The sequence below is a fragment of the Gracilinanus agilis genome, chromosome 3 (genome assembly GCF_016433145.1).
Source record: "Gracilinanus agilis isolate LMUSP501 chromosome 3, AgileGrace, whole genome shotgun sequence".
Taxonomy (NCBI): domain Eukaryota; kingdom Metazoa; phylum Chordata; class Mammalia; order Didelphimorphia; family Didelphidae; genus Gracilinanus; species Gracilinanus agilis.
This window is the reverse complement of record NC_058132.1, coordinates 75,515,553-75,539,196: the sequence shown is the minus strand read 5'-3', so window position 1 is coordinate 75,539,196 and position 23,644 is coordinate 75,515,553. Positions and strand designations below refer to the sequence as shown.

Sequence of the window (23,644 nt, the reverse complement as noted above, 5' to 3'; positions counted from 1 at the left end):
ATGGAAAGTTGCTTCCTATGGAGCTTCACTGTCCACTGGAAGCTCAAAAACAGTGCTCATGCTCATGAGAAATCTATGAAGCAATTCTATAAACAATGAGGCAGCGTGTTGAACAAATTCCTATTCCACCTTGCCCAAGAGCTGAACCAGAAAATGTGACAGATACATCCCAATGGCAGTTAAACTTGCCCAGATCTCACAGCTGGGCTAGATGACATCTTCGAGCTGCTTCCTAGAGTCTCAACTGGTCTCTCCACACTTGAGTTTAAGTTGGTACAAGTTGGGGCCCAGAACAAACCTTTAAAATGGCAAACTTTCCAGAATTGCAGCAAACCCAAGAAAACAAAATGCAAAACCAGGCAAGAAGCATGTAAAATATGTTTTATTGTTCTTTAAAAGGGTTCAGAGTTTGTTTGGAATCAGGCTGCACACCTCTCGATCAGTCCGACATCTCTCTTACCATGTCAAACTGGCTTCAGCTAGCAATACTTCATTAAATTTAAAAGAAAAACTTTTTAATTTCACACACACACACACACAAAAAATCCAGTTCTGAGAATAGTTAACATTAGTCTGTAGTTCAAAACAAAAAAGAGGGCTAATATTGACTATAGCCTTAGACACCCTTCTCATTAGACAAAACCAGGAATGTTCTCCTAACTCAGGTAGGCACTGATATTGCTGGTCACTATACTGCCCTAGTTCTTAACAACAATGAAAATCCAAGCTTCTCCAAGGCAAGAGGTTTATCATGGTATTGATGAAATAATCTCTGAGCAAATAGTCTTTTTTTTAGTACTGATGGGTGCTGTTTTGATCTTAGGCCTATGTTAAAGGAATCTATTGGCATGTTCTGAAATAATAAATTTTGGATAGTACCATTATTTTTTATTTTAAAACCCTAGGAACAATTTTAAAATGCATTATTTTATGTTTTCAGGGGGAAGGAAGAAAAGGGAAAGAGAATAATCTGTAGTTTTGCATTTAGCTAACAATCAAAACAGAACTCTGGGATGGGAAAAGAGGCAGTTTCACATAGCCGGCATCTGAGGTATCAGTGTGAGACAAGGTACCGGCCAGTCCATTCCCACTGACCCAGCTGCTCTAAACAAATGAAAAGTTTTTGGCTCTGCACAGCAAGATACAGCAGGACAAGGTGACCTTAAGCTTGTATCTCAAGCCTCAGAAGTGGAATGATGATATATATGCAATGTTGAGGCAAAAAAGTACAAGGGCCCCAGTCAGGGCTCTCCAACTGTTCTGTCAAACCAGCCTGGCTAGGACTATTGCCTGGGAAGGAGCAGAAAGTCTACATTTAGCACATAGAACCCAGCAAAGACTCTGCACAAAATAATGCTACACCGATCCACAAGCAACCCATTCCATATTCCCTAGGCTTCAATTCATTCAAGGTCTCTTCTCTACTCTGCAATGGCCTGTGGACTAAATACTCAATAGGCATTGTTGTTTTTGAACCAGTGATTTTAATCTCAAAAAAGAATCGAGTAAGAAAAGAACAAGGCAATCAGTGGTCAAACTGAAACTGTACAAAAGGGCCAGTTTGGGAACACCCATACCAGGCATTTATTTATTCTCAAGTCCACAACTGTGAACTGTCTACTCTGACTATCCATAAAAACTCACCCACAGTAAACAAACTAGTCCTGAAAACAGGAATTTCAAACCATTGGTGGACTTGACATTGTCCAACATCAAGTCTGAATAATGGCTACAGCTGGCATGTCTGTAATGGGTAGAAAAAAAGTATGCTAACTCCCTACCTGAAAGGGCCTCATGGGCAAGAAGACCAATCTGACCTGGAAAAGGGAGGTCTTTCCTCCCACCTAGTAAAAAGTTCATCTTCCCACAATCCACTTTGCTTTTGCTCCATATTCTTACTTAGGCAATAGAAGGAACAGTTCACCTCTCGGCTAAGTTCTTTGGACAAGTATGAAAGCACACATAACAGAAGATATACTCCTCTTAATACTACCCCATCTCAATTACGAAAACAAAAAACCAACCTTCAAATGACCCCTTCCCCCCTAAAAAGGGTTCCTTGGCTGCTCTGCCTAATGGTAGGTTGAATTTTCAGGAAAAGAAAGACTACAAAGAACATCTCCTTGTTACTCAAGACTAAGAACCAATCCCCTGGGCCATAGAACACAAATGCCATTGTTATTTCTAAAAGTGCCCAGTAGGGCTTAAGGCTGTCGACTGTACACACCCACAGCAATCAGGGTTTTTCCTAGTCTCTGTCCACATACACACATGCACTCACACGCACAAACACACGCACAAAAGAGGGGCAAGGGAAAGATAACCAGAGAGGAAATGCCACAAGGAGGTGGAATGGGCTAGGCCTAACTGTCAGGTGTGCTCCCCAAAAAGATGTTTTCTGCATAGGCCAATGTTCTGCTGGTTTTCCTTAGAGACCCCATTTTGAAAAAAAAAAAAAAAAAGTTTAAAAATACAGGAGGTTTAGAAATGATTCACTCCTGGCAGAAATTCAAACTGTAATATTGGGAGAAAATAATCCTTCACTGAATTCATCGTTTCCCCCCTCCCCTCTCTTTTTTAAACTTTTTATTATTCACCTTATAGAGGGCTTTCTTTTTGTTGTTGTTTTTTAATCATTAGGACAGAAGTTAAGGAGTACTGACTCCCATCACTACTTTGATGACATAAAGATTCCAGATTCACATTTCCAGGTACCAAGAGTCCCCACAAAAAAGAAGCATCCAAATTCAGCTTTCTCTCTACTGAACACAGCAATGCCCATTGGTATCTCTGAAGCGTAATCGCATCTTAGGTCGGTACTTCTCAAGGTAAAGCAGCTGTTTGGAATTGAATGCTCCCCTTCTTTTTCTGAAAATAGAAGAACCACAACTTAATAAGGGTAAAAGTCTTCCTTACTCATTAAGCTACACAATCTAAAACTCAAGATAACTAAAACCTATCTCCTTTCTCATGTGACGTCATATCAATAAGGGAAAAGCCTACAATAAAGCATTATGGTCCCTCCAATAGAAGGGATGGAAAAATTCCCTTCAATTTTCTGTGGGCAGTACAATAGTCCACCAAATGGCTTCCCCTAAGATCAGAATGACATATCTTAGGACATTTAAGAGAAGAACCTTTCCCCAAGAGAGTAACATGTTACTTTTCATTAGCTTATAAACTGGGAGGTCAATTGGGTTTTCCCCAAAAACAATATCTACTGAAGGATGGGAAAGGAAGGGCTATGCTGAAGACAGGCATAAAAAGTGTCTTCTGAGAAGATGCCCATCTGACAGACCCTAAGGAACATTTCAGACTCCTTGGTTTAGTTATATAGAAATTGTTTTGTTCTTCTGAGGGGATAGCTTTTTTTGAAAATGGGCCCAATGGTGGCCACCAACATTTCTGAACACAATTAAAACACAGTCCAACATATTGAACTGTGAAATAAGACTTAGGTCCTATCTAACATCCTCTATAGATTATTATCACCCTAACTTTGGGTGTGAATAATTAAGCATTGACTTTTAACACAGTATCAGAGAGAAATTAAACAATTTTTCATAGTTTCTTCTTTATTCATAATGGTACTGAGTTAGAATTAGCTTCTAGAATTAGTTCTGTTGGAATATGAATGGCCCTTACTACTTATCTATGTTGCTTCTCTTCATTCAAATCATATGAAATCATGAGTATCTGAATTTGCCATATCAATTTAAGTCCTTAGAATAGCATTGCCTCTAAAAACCAGATTTTATTTATGTCTTTCTTTTTCAGTCATAAGATTTTTAGGCCAAAGATAGCAAGTTAATATGTACTGTAATGAATTCCTTCTCTCTTCAACACCTCTCCTTAGCCTATCACAATGTGTTCAGAAAGCGAGACCACGAGCTTCCTGTAATGCTTTGCACCACAAGCTTGCCGAACACCAAATTCCATACTTACTGTCGTATAAACTGAACTGCATCTTCATACTTCATTCCACATTCAATCAAAGCAAGTGCAACCAGCACTGGTGCCCTGCAAAAAGAAGCCCATCTGTAAATACTCACAAATCTTTTGGATTAAAGGATTTTTTAACACAGGATTGCCATACTTACTAAAGCAGAAGCACTTTTTTTTTTTGCACACAAAGTACTCTATCTCTCTAGCATTATAACTTCTGTAATAATAAACTATTCTTAGCAAAGCACTAAATTTAAGGTTATGTCAAAAGATCTTTGTGTCTGAAATATCATTATTTATATCTCAAAATTCTCTGGGTCCACCATCTAAAATGTAAACATCTGGTCCTGACCATTATCACAGGAAAAGAACTAAATTCATTGTCTAATCTTGCAAGAATATTTTCTAAATTCTCATTTCCAGGATGGTGTTAATACTTCTTCTCATTGGAGAGTCCGAAATTGCTATAAATCCTTTTCTGTGAGCTTAGGGATGGAACGTTAGAGGGCTGGTAATTGGGAATACCTCTCGAAGTTGCTACTTTAAATCCAATACAGGCTCCCAATTGCCATCTAGAATATGAGAGCATAGACCAGACACAAAAACACCCAGAACTAGTCAAGAAAGCTCCCTTCAGCTTCACGGGGCACAAGAGACAAAACCGTACTAAGCTGCAGAGGGGCAAACAAGTTCAGCATCTGAGAAAAACTGAGCCTGAGTCACCACTATCTTGGGACAAAAATAGTTTTAACTAATGGTCTGAGTCCAAATTCTTATCATAAATAGGCAGCTTAATCTGCTGGCCAACAAGGTGCAATGCCATTTTGGGATGCAGTGAAAAGAAAGGGGCTTTTAAATCACAATAGTCACTCATCTTCATAAATCTTATTAGGGAGGTTAAAATAAAACAATCCTTACTGCTTAGACTTTCTTCATTTAAAGCCAAAAATAATCATCTTTAAGGATGTGAGGCAAATTTCTAAATCTAAAACAGTCATAGCTGCATAATAAAATAAGTGAAATATTTGATTATTTGGAAAAACCAAGGGAAGGAGAAAGCTGGAAATCTGCAATGTTTTTTAATTCAGAGTATATAAGTTAAATACACTGAGTTGATACCACCAACAAAAAATGTAACATACCAACTATAGTACCTAAATCAACCATAGTAGACAAAACCCACAACACAGAAAGTTGAATCCAAGTAGATACATTATCATTTTCCCTTTTTCAGGGAAATTTAATGTTACTTAGTATTATTGTTATTCAGTCATTTTCAGCTGTCTGATTCTTTGTGAATTCATCTGGGATTTTCTAGCCATAGATACTGGAGTAGTTTGTCATTTCCTTCTCCAGCTTATGTGAGGAAACTGAAACATAAGGGTTAAGTGAGTTGCCCAAGGTCACACAGTTACTAAGTGTCTGCAGTCAAATTTGAACTCAGGTCTTTCTGACTCTAGGTCCAGCACTCTATCCACTGTGCCACGTAGCTATTATTTAGTGTAATAAATGCCAATTTTTGAAAAACTGAAACCTTTAGCTGACTTATTTAGGCATGCTGATGAATTCATCGACAAAAGGCTAAATACTTACCTTCCCAGCCCTGCAACACAGTGCACAGCAACACAGCAACCAGGCTCTTCTCGAAATTTGCTTTTTAATAGGTTTAGCCAGTCATCTACTATCTGATTAGGAGGTGGAGCTCCATCATCAAATGGCCAGTCCTTGAAAGTAATTTTAAAAAAATTCCGTACATTAAATTTTCTCCCAAAAGAGCATCATACTTAATATTCACACACTATGAACAGGAAAAGGCTAGCAAGTGACATTAGAAATTATTCTTTTCTTACCTACTCCTGATCACTGCTGGAAAATGTTCTCTTCTAAATCACAATAGGTATCCAAATCTACCCAAATAAATTAACCTCAATGTAGCATAGTAATCAATCTCTATTCATCTAATTTTATCTGGTACAAGTTACTTCACCAAGGTTATAATATAGTCTTTACAAAAAAAAAAATCAAAACATAGTATTTTACCAACCATAATAAGAGTTCAGAAGTAATTTAATTAGACATTAGCATTACAATTAAACCTAGAAAAAAAAGTTAAAAAGGAGAAAATATGCCAGTAACTTTAAAATGGCACACATGTAGAAGTCTATTGTGCAAATGGAACTACATGTCTGTAAACATCTCAAAAAAAATTTCCTCAGTCTCCTGCTCTAAGTTATGGCAGCTTCTTGCTTGAAAACAGAGGAGATCCACACTATTCTAAAATTTCCAATGGGCTCAGTGACTATAACTGAAACATACTATCATCTTTGTCTGAACTCAGAAGAGGAAAAAGGTCAAATATCTGACAAGCCCTGCCTGAACTGTGCTTCATAACCACATGGTAGGATCCTATGCAAAAAAAGTACAATTCTCAAAGGATCCATATTTCCTTTTGCATCTTATTTTGATTCTGTCCTGATTTTTAGGCTCCCACAAACATATACAGGATAAATGAGAGTCAGAAGTCTCCTTCATATCTGGTAGGAAGAAGAGTCCTGAGAAAGCAAAGGATGGCAACTTTAAGAAGAAAAAGGTTCAGGATTACCACACCAGGCAGCTTCTACTCCATCTGTAAGAACAACAGTTGGTTGGTATATATGAAGCCCTTGAAGGGCTACAGACTACTTTACAGCCATTTCATTTGATCTCCAAAATACTATTTTAAGGCTTAGAAATACAAGTATGAATTATCCTATTTTATAGAAGAGGAAAATTAAGTCAAGTTGACAGAGGAAAAGAATTTGACCCAAGTCCCTTATCTACTTGAATTACATATAAATCCAGTACTCCTTCTACTAGACTTTTCTGTCTTCCCAGTGAAGTGGCAATATATGTTACTAGAAGCAAAATCCTCTCCACTACTCAAAATGGGGATAACAATGCCTATAATTTTCTATGTCCATCAAGAGCTTACAAGTCTTCTGTCATCCTCAATTCTTTATTCTCATTCACCTCACATATATAATCAACAATAGATATTTAATCAAACTTTGTTTCTACCTCCACTACTTTTCTCCCATTTGCTTCCAAGTCTCTACTTACATCGGATGCTTATAAAAACCTTCCTGGATTGGGAGGGGAGGACATCGTGGGAAGCGTAGGTGATTAGGTAAAAACAGAAAATTAAAAAAAAAAAAAAAAAAGATGTTTTTAAAGAATATATACTGCCTGAGGGGAGGGATTGCTTCACTTTTGTCCTGGTATCTCTAACAGCAATCACAGTGACTGGCATATAGTTGTTCAGTTACTTTTTTCAGTTGTGTCCAACTCTTCACGACTTTATTGGGGCTTTTCTTGGCAAAGATACTGGAATAGTTCGTCATTTCCTTCTCCAGCTCATTTTACAGATGAGGAAACTGGAGCAAACAAGGTTAAGTGACTTGGTCCAGGGACACACAGCTAGAAATGTTCAAGGCCAGATTTGAACTCAGGAAAAAGAGTCTTCCTGACTCCATGTGGGCCTGGCACTCTATCTACTGAGCCACCTAGCTGCTTTAAGTCAGGAAGACCTGAATTCAAAATCTGCCTCAGAAACTGCCTAGTTGTGGCCTAAATCAAGTCACTTCAACCTCTCTCAGCCTCAATGAACTCTTTAGTAAAATGCAGGTAATTATCTCACCTGTTTCCCAGGGTTAATGTGATGATCCAATGAGATAACATAAGTACTTTGTAAACCTTAAAGTTTATATAAATGCTATCATTATTATTATTATTATTATTATTACTACTACTAAAGCTCTTATACCACTCCAATAGTCTCCTAATTGGTACCCCAAACTCAAGTTTCTATTCTCCATTTTCCACACAGCTGACAAATTAATATTCCAAAAGCATAAATCAGACTAATGTCACTCCTCAGCTCAAAAAGCTCCAATGCCTCTTCTGTTTGGCATTTAAAGTCCTTCACAAATTGGTTCCATTCTACCTTTCCTGGCTTATCACAAATTATTCCTCTTTATAAACTCAATACTCCAGACAAAATGGCCCACTTGCTAACTCTATCTAACAATCATGCCCAAGTTGTCTTCCACTCCCAAGAATGTCCTTTCTCACCTCTACCTCTAAAAATTCTGCATTTCATTAAAGATTAGCTCAACTTCTATTTTCTATATATGAGGGCCTTTCGGGCCTACCAACACCTCAAACCTAAGAAATTACTGTTTATAGACTGTAAAAAAAATTTAACCCATATTTTCTGAATGAATACTAAGTATTGGTTTCAAGGAAGAAGAGTGGTAAGGGCTAGGAAATGGGAGTCAAGTGACTTGCCCAGGGTCACACAGCTAGAAAGTATCTGAAGCCAAATTTGAACCCAGGACTTCTGACTCCAGGCCTGGCTGACACTCTATCCACTGAGCCACCTAGCTGCCCCAACTGTAAACTCCTTGAAAGTTAGAATGGTTTCATTTTTGTCTTTGTATCACCATCCCCTATCACATTACCTAGAATTTAAGTAGGTACTTAATGAGCATTTGTTGGATGATTGATCAAATGACATGTCAGTTATTATCATGATTCTTTAAAGAAGAAAATGGGGTGGCAGCTGGGTAGCTCAGTAGATTGAGAGTCGGGCCTAGAGCCGGGAGGTCCTGGGTTCAAATCCGGCCTAAGACACTTCCCAGCTATGTGACTCCGGGCAAGTCACTTGACCCCCATTGCCCACCCTTACCAATCTTCCACCTATGAGCCAACACACAGAAGTTAAGGGTTTAAAATAAACAAATAAATAAAATTTAGAAAAAAATAAAAAGAAGAAAATTGACACTGAGATAGATGCTGGACACCTGGGATTCAGAAAAAAGAAAATATTCCAAAGGACTCTCTAAAGACACTTAACACAATAAGGCAGAGGCAAACCAAAAAGTAATAGCCTGTCATCACCCAAACTATACTCAATCCCATTACCCCCTTTGTATAGTCCATTACTAACCAGGATGGCACATTACCTTTCAAGCTGCCATCTTCTCCCAATAATTAAGGATCTCTCAAGATTAACAGTATAATTATAATATGGAGGTAATATAGGTAATAATAAATAATCTGCTCTTTAGAATTTTAATTGTGTGCAGCCATGTGGCCATGCCCCACATCTTTATTTACTTTCTGGACTAGTCCCTAAACTGTATTTAAATAGTAACATTAAATTTGGACTCTTCTGAAGCAGTTTCCATCAAAAACAAACAACAAAAAAAGCATTTTCTCACCATTAAAATAACAATTTAACAGCTGAACCTTAAATGATCAAATTCGAAATCATCACCATCTTCTCCCAGTATATCACAAATTTCAAGAATACTTTAATAGATTATAATCTTACCTGATTTTATATAACTGCTTCTAAGACAACATTCCTTGAAGATACTTAGCATTTTATGAATCAATAAAACCATGAACTACTTTTCAAATCACCTTGAAACAGCTAGGTTCCAAAAGGAGAGAGATTCTAAGCTCAACTCTAGATGTCCTTGGGTGTTCAGCTTAAGTGAAGCATTTAAGATTACCAACACAGATGACTGGTTTTCCCTCACCCCTCTAAAGAATATATTCAAAGGGATGGCCAGCATCAACCTAAGAGTATATTGATGTCCTCTTCAAACAAGTTCAACTTTCGTTTTTTAAAAATATTTACTAGAAGAGGGTAGTTAGGCAGCTCAGTGGACTGAGAGTCAGGCCTAGAGACAGGAGGTCCTAGGTTCAAATCTGAACTCAGGCACTTCCTAGCTATGTGACCCTGGGCAAGTCACTTAACCCCTATCGCCTACCCCTTACCACACTTCTGCCTTGGAACCAAACCACAGTATTGATTCTAAGAAGGAAGGTAGGGGTTTAAAAAAAAAGTTTACTAGAAACTGCTTATCAGCTCCAAGACGGGGGAGGGAAGGGAGAAGGAGAGAAAATTAATCATGTAACTATGGAAAAATATTTTTAAAATTTTTTAATTATCTTTAAAAAAGAAAATGTTTACTAGAACTACTAATTCAAAAAAGCTACAATCAATTCTTAGCTCCATCTTCTCACCCTAATTCCTGTCAAAAACAAGCTAATTTCCCATCTGCCAGATGTAGATGATACTCACAACAGAGAATAAATTTGCAGATCTCAGTTTTAGAGTCAAAAACAAAAAAAAGTCTAAAGCAGTGCAACTAATTTGGTCACATATCAAACTGGAGCTTGACATACAATTTAGGGGCCACAAACAAGGCCTACTCAGGTAAGAATAGTTTTTACATTTTTAAATAAAATTTTATTACATTTAAAAATGTAAAAGCCATTCTGTGCTTGCTGCTGGGCCCTCAAGGCAGTAGTTTGCCAACCCCCAGAATACATATATGTTGATCAGAGGGGTGCCATAGGAGTACGGTAAATTTTTACCTATCTAGAGATTATGATGGGGGGGGGGGGCACATTTGTGTGAAGAAAGTATAACAAAAAAGCCAGTACAGGGTGGCCTGAAGAAGTACACGGAAAGGAGTAATCAAATAAGACTGGAAAGAGAAGCAGGGACCAAGCTGTGAAGAACTTTAAATGCCAGAGTAGTTTCCATTTCATCCTAGAGTTAATAAGGAGCTACTGGAGTTCATTAAAACCAGGAGAGAGTGACATAGTTGGATTTGCAATTTAGGACAATCACTCTGGTGTCTATGTGGAAGATGGATGGAATAGGGAGAAGCTTAAAAGCAGAGAGACCAATTAGGAGACTATTTCAATGACCTAAGCAAAAGAAGATGAGGGTTTGAATTAGTGTGTGGTAACTATGAGTAGGGAAAAGGGGACACGTATAAGGGACAGTGTTAGAGACTAGGCTATGTCTCTTGTCTGCTGTAAGAGGCAGGGTTGTTGTGAGGATCAAATAAGATAATATATATAAACTGTGCTTAGTACAGTACCTGGCACATAGTAGATGCTATACAAATACTTATTGCCTTCCCCTACCTGGGTGTGGTAGAAGCAATATCCTACCTCCTCTGCCGCATACAAGTTATAACAAGTTTTCTTTAAAAGGTAAACACCTTTAAAAGATATTTAAGACTACTGACATTACCTCCTGGCTGCCTGCATATAAGAACTATGAAGCATTTTAAGTATGTTCTGCTACTTGGCCAGAAAGTCACACTGGGCAATGTAGGCAAAGAACTTCCACTAAGAACATCCATTTGGGTTCTCAATGATGATAAAAATTAAAATTAAAAAAATTTTATTTAATTTTTTTTAAAGGGGAAGCTAGGTGGCTCAGTGAATTGAGAATCAGGTGTAGAAACAGGAGGTCCTGGGTTCAAATCTGGCCTCAGATACTTCCTAGCTATGTGACCTTGGCCAAGTCACTTAATCCCTATTGCCTAGCCCTTACCACTATTCTGCCTTGGAACCAATACAAAGTATTGATTTAAAGGTAGAAGGTATGGGTTTAAAAATAATAACAATAATAACAACAGCATAAGTTTCTTGAATATCCTTCTGTATAACTAAGTAAATCTTTAATTTACCGCAGAATGACCTATGATTGTCTCATTTCTTTCCAATATCAAACATGAGTGCCATCAGAACGAGGACTTAATTCAGGACCATCTCAGAATATGAAGTAAGATGAAAAGGAGGCTATAAACCATGGGGATTAAGAGAACTTTTTGTTCCCAGCAAAAATAATACATTTTGAAGAAGAGTGGGGAATATACTGAGTTCTGTTATGGACAGTGGAGTCCAAGATGTTTAAAATATCTCAGACAATCCATAACATAGCACTAGAACTCAGGAGGGACGTGAAGAAACATAAACACATAGATCTGCAAGTCATCTCCATAGAAATGATAAATGAACCCCAAAGGAAGTGTTGAGATCATCAAGTGTGAGAATATTAAAAGAAAAAAGAAGGCTGTCCAGGACAGAGTCTTAAGGGATACTCAAAGTCACACATTTTTACTGAGGTAATGCATGTAAAGAGATTTCGTATAATAAAAGGCAAGGAGTTAAAGGAGTAAAGAGGAAATCCAAAGGTTTCTAAAAAAATGTGAAAATCATTTTCACAGTTGCAGGAAAGGTTATATTAAAAATTAGGACCACAGGCTCAACATTACCACTGCCTATTAGATATTGACACACAGGAGAAGTTGCATGCTTGGAGCTAAGATGGCAGAATAAAAGTTCATTTCACTCCCCCAATCCCTACAATAAGAAAATAAATAGCCTCAAAAACAAAGGAAAGCTGGAAGAATATATCTCACTGGAGAAAGAAGAAAGAGCAGCCCAGGCAGTACAGCATCTCCAAGAACCAGAAGAACTTGGAGCAGGCCAACACATGGTGACTCCATCAGAGACAACAAAGCTGCAGAATGGGAATATACTCAGCCCAAGCCACTCCAAAGAGAAGAATGCCAGAGGCAGCAGAGCAAGGGACCTGCCTAGCTCAAGCCACTTGGCAGGAACAGGGAAGCAGCAGAGAAGGGATTACAGCAGCCCCAAAACAACAGAGGAATTGGTATCACAGGGTGCTGAATAGTGGACAAAACAACTACAAACCTCCCCAGAGCAAGTCAGCAGGGCCATTTCTTCAATAGACACACCTTGAGGAACAAGGGCATCCAGGCCTACCCCAAGTACCTAAGAAGAGTACTCTGCAAGCTTGGAGCAGGGCAACCTGGACTCTAGGAACAGAAAAAAACCTCAACAGATAGATAAGGTAAAAACAACTAGAAAAATAAGCAAAAGACCAAAAAACAAACAAACAAACAAAAAAAAGCCCACAACCCTGACCTTAAAATGTTACTTTAGTAACAGGGAAGACCAAAATATAACTCAGAAGAGAACAAGGCCAAAAAGGAAACATTTGAAGTCTCAAAGGAAAGAATGAGAGAATATCAGTCCTCAAAGAACTCCTGGAAGAACTTGAAAAGTTTAAAAACCAAATAATTGTGACCCTGGGCAAGTCACTTAACCCCCATTGCTTAGCCTTTACTGTACTTCTGCCTTGGAACCAATACACAGTATTGATTCTAAGAGAGAAGGTAAGGGTTTAAAAACAACAACAACAAATGTTTAAGAGAAAAACTCAACGGCTAAGAAAAATTGAACTGAAAAAATCAACTACCCCAAAACTAGAACAAGCCCAAGGAAAGTGAGGCACAAAAATATCTTGAAGAATATCTCTTTTTAAAGAAGAAGACTGCAATGATCCAGGACAATCCTGAGGGACTTATGAGAAAGAACGTTATCCACATCTGGAGAAAGAACAGTGGGAGTAGAAATGCAAAAGAAAAACCTATGATCGTTCATGTGGTTCAATGGGGATATGATTGGTGATTTTGACTTAAATGATCATTCTAGGGAGCAGCTGGGTAGCTTAATGGATTGAGAGCCAGGCCTAGAGACGGAGGTCCTAAGTTCAAATCTGGCCTCAGACACTTCCCAACTGTGTGACCCTGGGCAAGTCACTTGACCCCTACTGCCTACCCTTACCACTCTTCTGCCTTGGAGCCAATACACAGTACTGACTCCAAGACGGAAAGTAAGGGTCTCAAAAAATAAATAAATGAATGAATGAATAAATAAATAATTGCTCTGTTGCAAGTATTAATATGGAAATAGGTTTTGAACAATGATATATGTATAACCCAGTGGAATTGCTCATCAGCTCAGGGGGAAGTAATTAATTTTTAAGGGAGAAGAAAATTGGTCAAATGGAAAAAGAAACACAAAAACTCAAGGAAGAAAATAACTACCTAAAAATTAGAATTGGACAATAGAAGCTAATGAAATCGCAAGACACTAGAAAACAATAAGACAAAATTTTCTTTAAATAAGAAAAAAAAGGACAAATCTAAAATGTCAGTGGAAAAATAACCAACCCAGAAAAGAGAACCAGGAGGAAAAAAATCTAAGAGTCATCAGAATACCTGAAAGCCACAATCAAAACAAGAGCCTAGACACCATATTTTTAAAAATCATCAGGAAAAACTGCCCTGATATCCTCAAAGTGGGAAAAATAGAAATTGAGGAAATCCACTAATCACCTCTTGAAAGAATACCCCAAAATAAAATATCCCAGGACTTTTACAACCAAATCCCAAAACTCCCAGGCCAGAACCTAGAAGCTTCTACATTAAAGAACCATAAGGCATGACATGATATTCCAAAAGGCAAAAGGGCATCAAGGACTATAACCTAGAATTGCATGCCCAGCAAAACTGAGTATAAACTGCCGGGTGGGGGGGTGGGGAATATGTTGATTAATGAAACAGAGGAATTTCAGACTTTCCTACATAAAAAGTCTGAGCTGAAAAGAAAATTTGATAAGCAAATTCATTACTCAAGAGAAGCATAAAAAACTAAAGTGAAAACCTATGGGTTTTGATATGGCTGAATTGACTAAACTTGTACCTGGGAAGGTGATAAATGAAATAATTAAGATATCTATGATACTTGAAAAAGGTAAGGTATCTAAGTATACATACAAAATACCTAAAGTACTTAAGATACTTAAGAACTTTATCACTATTAGAGTAATGGAGTAATGAAAAGGAGTATATGTAGAAAGAAGGAAGGAAACTAAATAAGTTTGGCTAACATAAAAAAAAAAGGGAAGAGAAAGAGGAACACATGGGAAAAAGAGAGATAGAAGGGGGTAAACTATTATTAAGAGGCACATAAGTGGCAAATAATAGTGGAGAAGAAGATGGGGGGAGGGGAGGGAGAGGTGAAAACTGAACCTTATTCTCATCAGAACTAGCTCAAAGGGAGAATAATACCAAGACTCTATCAGCTATAGAAACCTACCTTACTTTATCGAGAAGCAGGAGGGTAGAGAGAATTGGGGGGGAGGGGGGGGGAGAATAGACAAAAAGGAGGTTGAATTAGGGAGTGTGGTTGTCAAAAACAAAACATCTCTGAACAGAAAAAGGCTAAAGAGAAAAGAAGAAATAGGGGAAATATGGAAGGAAACACATAATTAGTCATTGTAACTATGAATGTGAATGGGATGAACTCACCCATAAAACAAGATAAAAGAATGTAATGAAAAAACACAACTCCACAATATACTGCCTACAAAAAACATATTTAAACCAGAGAGACAGAGTCAAAAGAGGATGGAGCAGAATCTATTATGGCTGTTAAAGTAAAAAAAGCAGGGGTAGTAATCATGATCTCAAGACAAAGTAAAAATTAAAACTGATCTAATCAAAAGAGATAAGGAAATTACATCATGATAAAAGGCACCAGAGATAATGAAATAATATCACTATTAAACATATTTGCACCAAATGGCATAGCATCCAGATTCCTAAAGGAAAAGTTACAGGAGTTACAGGAGGAAACTGATAGTAAAACATTACTAGTAGGGGACCTCAACCTTCCCCTCTTGGAAGTAGATAAACTCAACCAAAAAAATTTTTAAAAATTAAGGAAATAAATAGAACTTTAGAAAAACTGGGTAAGATAGGCCTCTGGAGAAATGTAAATGGGAATAGAAAGGAATATATCTTTTTCTCAGTAGTACATGGCACAAAAACTCACTACATAATAGGGCATTAAAAACCTTACACCCAAATGTAAAAAAGCAGAAATACTAAATGCATACTTTTCCGACCATAATGCAATGAAAATTATATTCAACAAAAGATAGCAGAAATAAATACTAAAAACTATTTGGAAACTCAATGATCTTGTCCTAAAGAACAATTAGGTCAAAGAACAAATCAGAAAACCAATCAACAATTTCATTGAAGAGAATGACAATGAAAAGACAACTTACCAAAATATAAGGGATGCAGCCAAAGCAATATTTATGGGGAAATTTATATCTCTAAATATTTGCATCGACAAAATAGGAAAAAAGCAGATCAATAAATTGGGTATTTAAAAAAAAAAAACTAGAAAAATAACAAATTTAAATCCCTGATGATTAAACATCAAATGGAAATCCTGACAATTCAAGGGAGAGATTAATAAAATTGAATGTAAGAAAATCATCAAACTAATAAATGAGACAAGGACTGGTTTTAAGAAAAAATAAAATAAGCCATCGACTAATTTGATAAAAAGAAAAATGAAAACCAAATTACCAGTATCAAAAATAAAAAAAGGTAAAATCACTACCAATGAAAAAATTAAAGCAATTAATGGTATTTTACTCAACTATATGCCAATCAATCTGACAATCTAAGTGAAATAGATGGATACTTACTAAAATATAAACTACCCAAATTAACAAAAAGGAAATACAGTGGTATACACGAATACCTTAAGTCACGAGCAATTTGAAATATGAGTAGTCACAATCAGGATTTTTCTGCTTTAAAACACAAGCAGATATTTGAATCACAAGCTTCCGCCCATAGGAGGAGCCCAAGGTGGATAAGGTAATCATAATCAGTACATTAAGAAAATGTTGAGGATATGGAAAAAAATTAAATAGTTTATTGAAAAGACACACCTAGAAAAAGTTTCAACAGGTTCCACGTTTGAACTGTGTGACAACACTTGTTTCACACATTTTCAAAAGGTTGTGAAAGGGAGGAAGAAACAACTTCCATGGAAAGGTTTTTGTTGAAACGGCCTCTAAGTGAAATAGAGGAAAGTGTGGCAAAACAGCCAAAATTCAATGAAGAAAATGATAAGTAAAAAAATAGCAATTAAGTTTAGTAATAAAGTTTCATATCATAAGTAATGTCTAAGTCAATTTTGCATTTAAATGTGTAGCATTATCTGTGTAGAGAGTAAGTTATGGTAAGCAGTAGGGCACAAAATGAAAACCGTCTCCACCAGCATCTTCACCTGACCTTGAAGGTAAATAACATTTCATATGCAAGTTTATTTCTCTACATTCTTTCTTATTATCTATAAACATATTTATTAGTTATTTATAAAGTACATTTTCATATTTAAAAGCACATAAAACAAAAAATTAGTGTGGTTTTTTTAGGGCTAGAACATATTAATTGCATTTCCATTCATTTAAATGGGTAAATTTGATTTGACACACAAGCAAATTGAGTTATGAGCTTGGCCATGGAACAAATTAAGCTTGTGTGTCAAGGTACCACTGTAGAATATTGAACCCCATCACAGAAAAAAAAATTGAACAAAATATCAAACAATTCCTTAAGAAAAAGGCCTTGGGGCCAGATGGATTCACTAGGGAATTCTACCAAATGTTCAAACGACTAACTCCAATGCTACATAAATTATTTAGAAAAAGAGGGGAAGAGGGAATCCTTTCAAACTTTTTTCTGACACAAATATGATATTGATACCTAAAATGGAAGAGCTAAAACAGAGAAAGAAAACTATAGACCAAATGCTTTAATAAACAATGATGCAAAAAAATTTTAATGAAATGCTAGCAAGGAGATTACATCATATCACAAGAATCATACACCACGATGAGGTGAGTTTTATATCAGGAATGCAGGGATGATTCAATATTAGGAAAACCATCAGCATAATTAACCACATCAATAACAAAACCAACAGAAACCACATGATTATTTCAATGAATGCAGAAAAGGCATCTGACAAAATACAACACCCATTCCTTATAAAAACATTATAAAACATGAGAATAAATTAAATCTTTCTCAAAGTAATAAATGGCATCTATCTAAAAACCATCAGCAACCATTATCTGTAATGGGGATAAACTAAAACTCTTCCCAATAATACTCAATAGGTATAAAGGATGTCCATTACCACTACTCTTATTTAATATTATACTAGCAATGCTCACTATATCGATAAGAACAGAAAAAGAAATTGAATGAATTAGAATAGGTAATGAAGATACAAAGTTATCACTCTTTGTAGATGATATGATGGTATAGCTAGAGAATCAATCAAAAAACTAATAGAAATAATTAACAACTTCAGCAAAATCACAGTATACAAAATAAATCCATATAAATCATTAGCATTTCTATTTACCACCAGTAAAATCCAATAAGAAGAAATAGAAAAGGAAATTCCATTAAAAATAACTCTAGACAATATAAAATACTTAGAGGTATACCTACTAAAACAAACCAGCAACCATATATATATATATACACATATATACACACACAATTACAAAACGAAAAAAAAAACATGGACCAACAGCTCACACCACTTACTAGGATAAAGTCAAAAAGGATACCTGATATAGAAATAAAGGGTGACACCATAAACAAATTAGGGGAACATGGAAAAGTCTGCCTGTCATAGCTGTGGATAAGGGAAGAATTTATGAACAAACAAGTTACAGAGAAAACATTACCAAAAAATTAAATGGATAATTCTGATTACATAATTTTAAAAGTTTTTATAGAAATAAAATCAAGATTAGAAGGAAAATAGCAAATTTGGGGAGAAATTTTCATAGCAAGTGGCTTTAACAAAAGCCTCATTTCTCAAATATATAGAGAACCAAATCAAATTTATAAAAATACAAAGCATTCCCAATTGAAAAATGTTCTAAGTATGATATAAACAGGCAGTTCACAGAGGAAGAAATTAAAACTACCCAGTCATGAAAAAATGCTCCAAATCACTACTGACTAGGGAAATACAAATTAAAACAACCCTGAGACACCACACCCACCAGATCAGCTAACTTATCCAAAAAGGAAAATGAGAAATGTTGGAGGGGATGTGAAAAAATTGGGACACTAATACACTGTTGGTAGAACTGTGAACTGATACAACCATTCTGGAGAGCAATATGGAATCAGGCTCAAAGGGCCACGAAATTATGCATACCCTTTGACTCAGCAATATCACTACTGTGTCTATATCCCGAAGAGATCAGAGATAAGGAAAAGGATCTACCTGTAACAAAATATTTCAGCTCTTTTTGTAGTAGCAAAGAAATGGAAACTGAAGGGTTGTCCATCACTTGGGGAATAGCTGAACAAATTGCGGTAGATGGTTGTAATGGAATGCTATTGTGCCATAAGTAACAATGAACAGGATGAGTGCTGAAAAACCTGGAAAGACTTATATGAATTGAAGCAAAGTGAAGTGAGCAGAACCAGGAGAACAAACATATTATGTGATGATCAATTACTAAGGACTAAACCCTTATCAGCAAAGCAAGTCTCCAAGATAACCACAAGAGATTCATCATGAAAATGCTATTCCCAAAGAACAATTAGAATTTGAGTGCAAATCAAAGCATGCCATCTTCCACAATATTTCCTTCATGAGATTTCTATTATATGTGTGAAATGTGTCTTCTATCATGACATAAACATTTTGGAATTATGTATTACATGAAAGTATAGGTATTATCTATATGAGACTATTCACTATCTGTTTGGGAAGGAAAGGGAGGGATAAAATCTGAATTTTAAAATATCAAAAACAATTGTCAAAAAGTTTCCACATGTAATGGAAAGAATTGGGGAAAAAATTTAATAAAAAAAATTTAAATTAAAAAAATATAGATTTACACACATTCCATACATCCAATACAGAAATTATCTTTCCCCAAAACCCACTCTATCCTGTCAAACTTCCCTACTTCTGCCAAGAACACAATCATCCTTCCAGCCACTGTGGTTTACAATCTAATTTAACTCTGTACTCTCTTACCCTCTAAATTCAATCAGTTGATGAATCTGGTCAATTTTCCACACTACTCACATCTATCTCCTCTAGGAGAGGCATCAAGGTGGTGCAAAAGATTAGACAGCTGGGCCTACAGTCAGGAAGACCTGAGTTCAAATCCATCCTTGGATACTGTCCCTGGGCAAATCACTTAACTTCTATCAGCCTTATTTTTCTCAACTGTGAAATGAGGATAATAATAGCAGTTGTTATAAGACTCAAATGAGATAATAGTTGGAAAATGCTTAGCACAGTGCCCAGTACTCAGTAGGTGTTTGATAAATTGTTCCTTCCTTTGTCAGTATTCTAGTTAACTCTCATCATTGGTTTCAACTAGCATTTCTATGCAAATGACTTTCATATGTACTTGTCCAGGCCTAACCTCTCTTCTGATCTCTACTCAAGTTGCCTACTGCCTGTTAGATGTCTCAAAATGGATGTCCTATAGACATTTTAAATTCAACATGCTTTAAAAAGTCTTGTTGTTTCTGCCTTTTTTAACACCTATTCCATAAGCCTTCTGATACTGCCATCACCTTGGTATAAGTCCTAGAACCTCATACCTGGACTATTAAAGTAGCCAACTGATTGGACTTCCTACGTCAATTCTCTCCTGACTTTTAGTCCATCTTCTACTCAGTTGTTACATCTTTCAGAAGTGCAATCTGACTCTATTACCCTCCTTATTCCACAAATTCTCATGGCTCCCTATCACCTCCAAGATTAAATATAAAAATTTTTATTTGGCTTTTACAACTCTTCATAACTTGGCCCTCTTCTACTTTTCCAGTTTTCTTGCACTTAATCCTCTCATCATACTCTGCAATCTCTGCCTACTCTGACACAGCTTCTATCAGAGGATATGTCATATCCCTAACTCCAAATATTTTCACAGGCTGTTCCCCATGCTTAGAATTCTCTCCCTCTTCATCTCTGCCTCCTAGCCTCCTGGCTTTCTTCAAACCTCAGATTAAGTCCCATCTTTTGCAAAACGCCTTTCCTAGTCCTCTTTAATATTGGTTGTTTCCCTGACACTAACCCAATTTTATGCTATATTTATCTTGTTAGTACATAACCATTCACATGGTGTCTCCCCCATTAGGCTATGCCCTTGCTCCTTAGAGCAGGCTGATTTCTTTTGTTTGTTCATTTGGCTTATCTTTGTACTCCCAGCACTTAGCAGAATGTCTAGGACATAGTAGGCACTTACCCACTGCGAGTTTACTGACTTTCACTTGTGTTATAGAACAGTTCCTGAATCAGCCTCCCTGCCTCAAGCTTGTCCTACCATCTTTCACAGAGTTAACAAAGTGACATTCCAAAAGCAGTGAGGCCCATGGCATGCCTCTGCTCATCATGACTCCAATAGCTCATCTTTCCCTCTAAGATGAACTAATAATTCCTCTGTAAATTGAAGTGCTTTGCAATCTGACTTTGGCCCATCTTAACAGATTTATTATACATGACTCTCTTTCACATACATTCCACACTTGCTGTTCCTCAATGATAATATTCCATTTCCTACCTCCAATCCTTTGACTAGGTTTTACTAGTCTGGATTGCTGCCTCTCTATTTCATAGCAACCCTGGTGTCCTTTAAAACTCAGTTGAAGCCCTTTCTAAAGAAGGTCTTTCCTGAGCCTCCCTGAGTACAAAAAGTCCTCCCACTGCCACCTTGGATTTACTTTGTATATTTTTGTATTTGCTGATATTTGTACATGTATTTTTTTTCCTTACAGAGCAGAAGCAACTCAAGGGCGAGGACAGTTTTGTCTTTATCTCTGTGTCATCACCAGAGGCTGGCAAAGTTCCTGGCATATAATAGGCACTTAGGAAATACAGTATACACTTGCTGATTAATTGGGACTTCTTGTAAGCTTTGACATAGGAAGGACTGTCAAAGATAAGATGTTCATTCTAGGCACAGAGGATCCTGAAAGAATTCTGGGTTCTAAAAGGTAAGTTCAGGAAGTAGAATAACATGAAATAAGGTTGGTAAGAAAGTTAAAAAAAACAGACCTAATGAGGCCTTAAATGCCTGCATAAGAAATTTGTATTTTACCCTAAAAACACTTAGGAGTCATTGAAGGCTTGTTTTTAGCAGGAGGCTAACTGGCATTGTCAGGGGTGGCCTTAGAAAATTCTTCTGGAAGCCATGTGAAAGATGGGAGCCCAGAGGTTGAGGGTTCAATTACAAAAGCCTAAAATGAGGTAGCCCACTAAAGGTAGATCAGAAAGTAAAGCAGAAACAGAAGAGTCAAAATCATACAGTTCTGGTAAGCTGTTAGAGCTACATATTTTTTTTGAATGATGGAAAAATTTGGTAAAATTTTGGGAAAAATTTGGGATTAAGTAAAAAAGTGTCCTAGTGATACTTTGTGAGGGAGAAGTTGTCCTTATACAACAACCAGGAGGTTACCAACCATATCCCCCATCCTCCTAAACTCACTCCTTCTTACATGATGTATCTCAGAAGTTAAGAGCATGATATAGCCAAACAAATATAGAACATGGAATAAATAAAGACCTAAAATGAAATTCAGGCTCTGAAATTTACTAGTTGAAAGACGCTGAGTAAACCATTTTACTTCAATGAGTCTCAGTTTCCTCATCTATAAAATGAGGATATTAATAATCCTTAATTTACAATCTACATATTATGTCTTATGGTAATCAAAGAGCATTATAAAAATCATAAACCTACACATAAATGTGAACTATTGCAATAAATTATGAAGAAATTACGTTTATTCTCCAAAATGAAGTTTTGCATGGTAACATACTAATTCTAAATACATAAACAATCTACTTAATTTAACTCAACAAACATGTATTAAGTAATTGCTATATGTAAGACACAAAGAAGTAGACACAAAGCACAGACAATTATAAAAAGGAATCCATGAAAAGAGAAAGCACTAACAAGGGAGGTAGAAGGGAGGGAGACAGTGCATATCAAGAGATGCTGCTTGTAGGAGGTAGATTGAGCTGGTTTGGTTTTTTTTGTGTGTGTGTTTTTTTTAAAACCCTTAACTTCTATGTATTGGCTCCTTGGTGGAAGAGTGGTAAGGGTGGGCAATGGGGGTCAAGTGACTTGCCCAGGGTCACACAGCTGGGAAGTGTCTGAGGCCAGATTTGAACTTAGGACCTCCCGTCTCTGGGCCTGACTCTCAATCCACTGAGCTACCCAACTGCCCCCTTGAGCTGGGTTTTGAAGAGAACTAGAAGTTCTAGGAGGTGAAGGTGGAAAAGTGTGCTTCAGGCATATGGAGAGGGCAGGGGGTGATTGAGAAGCAATGTTCTATAGGAAGACAAGGAAACAAGCTCTAACACTAATTTATTAGATTCTCCACTCAAGTCTCCTCTGATATAAAATCACAGGATAGAGGTAACTGAAGAGCTCAAAGTCTTCACGGGTGCCTGCCCTCCCCCACCCCCACCCCTAACCCTACCCTGGCCAACTCAACTGGAAAGACTTTAAGAGTAGGTCCAGTAAGACTCTGTGAGTCTCATGAGAGGACCAGCCTGGCTTAGAGGAGAAGAGGGGGTGCTTCATCCCCAGCAGGCTAACCATCAGCTCATTCAATAATGGAGACTCAGAACAATCATACTGCTCTCTGAACAGAAGCGGACTGCCCAAATACCACATAACTAAGATGGCAAAACTCTAAAATTTGTACCAGACTGAAAAGGATCAAGAAATCCAATAACATGATGAAATGCTACTACATGGCAAGAAATGATTAACAGGTTAATTTTATTTATTTAAAACCTTTACCTTCAGTCTCAGTCTCAGTCTTGTTTTGTTAAACTCTTACCTTGTCTTAGAATCAATACTGTGTATTGTTTCCAAGGCAGAAGAGTGGTAAGGGCTAAGCAATGGAGGTTAAGGGACTTGCCTAGAGTCACACAGCTGGGAAGTGTCTGAGGCCAGATTTGAACCCAGGACCTCCTATCTCTAAGGCCTGGATCTCAATCCACTGAGCTATCCTGCTGCCTTATCAATTCAAAGACAGAAAAGCAACAAGGACTAAGCAATTGGGGTTAAGTGATTTCCTCAGGGTTACAC

General features: G+C 36.9%; 1 protein-coding gene across 4 annotated transcripts in view; it reads right to left on the bottom strand.

The window, feature by feature from the left end:
• Positions 1-366: 366 nt before the first annotated feature.
• PTP4A2 (protein tyrosine phosphatase 4A2) overlaps positions 367-23,644 on the bottom strand; it is a 28,851-nt gene continuing 5,573 nt past the window's right edge. For 2 of the 4 annotated variants that reach the window (XM_044668018.1, XM_044668022.1), the window contains 3 exons: positions 5,539-5,669; positions 3,946-4,020; positions 367-2,868 (listed from right to left, as the gene is read on the bottom strand). In XM_044668018.1, coding sequence (XP_044523953.1) covers positions 2,760-2,868; positions 3,946-4,020; positions 5,539-5,669 — 315 coding nt within the window. In that variant the 3' untranslated portion in view covers positions 367-2,759. The remainder of the gene's footprint in view (positions 2,869-3,945; positions 4,021-5,538; positions 5,670-23,644) is intronic. The other 2 variants (XM_044668019.1, XM_044668020.1) reach the window with 2 other exon arrangements.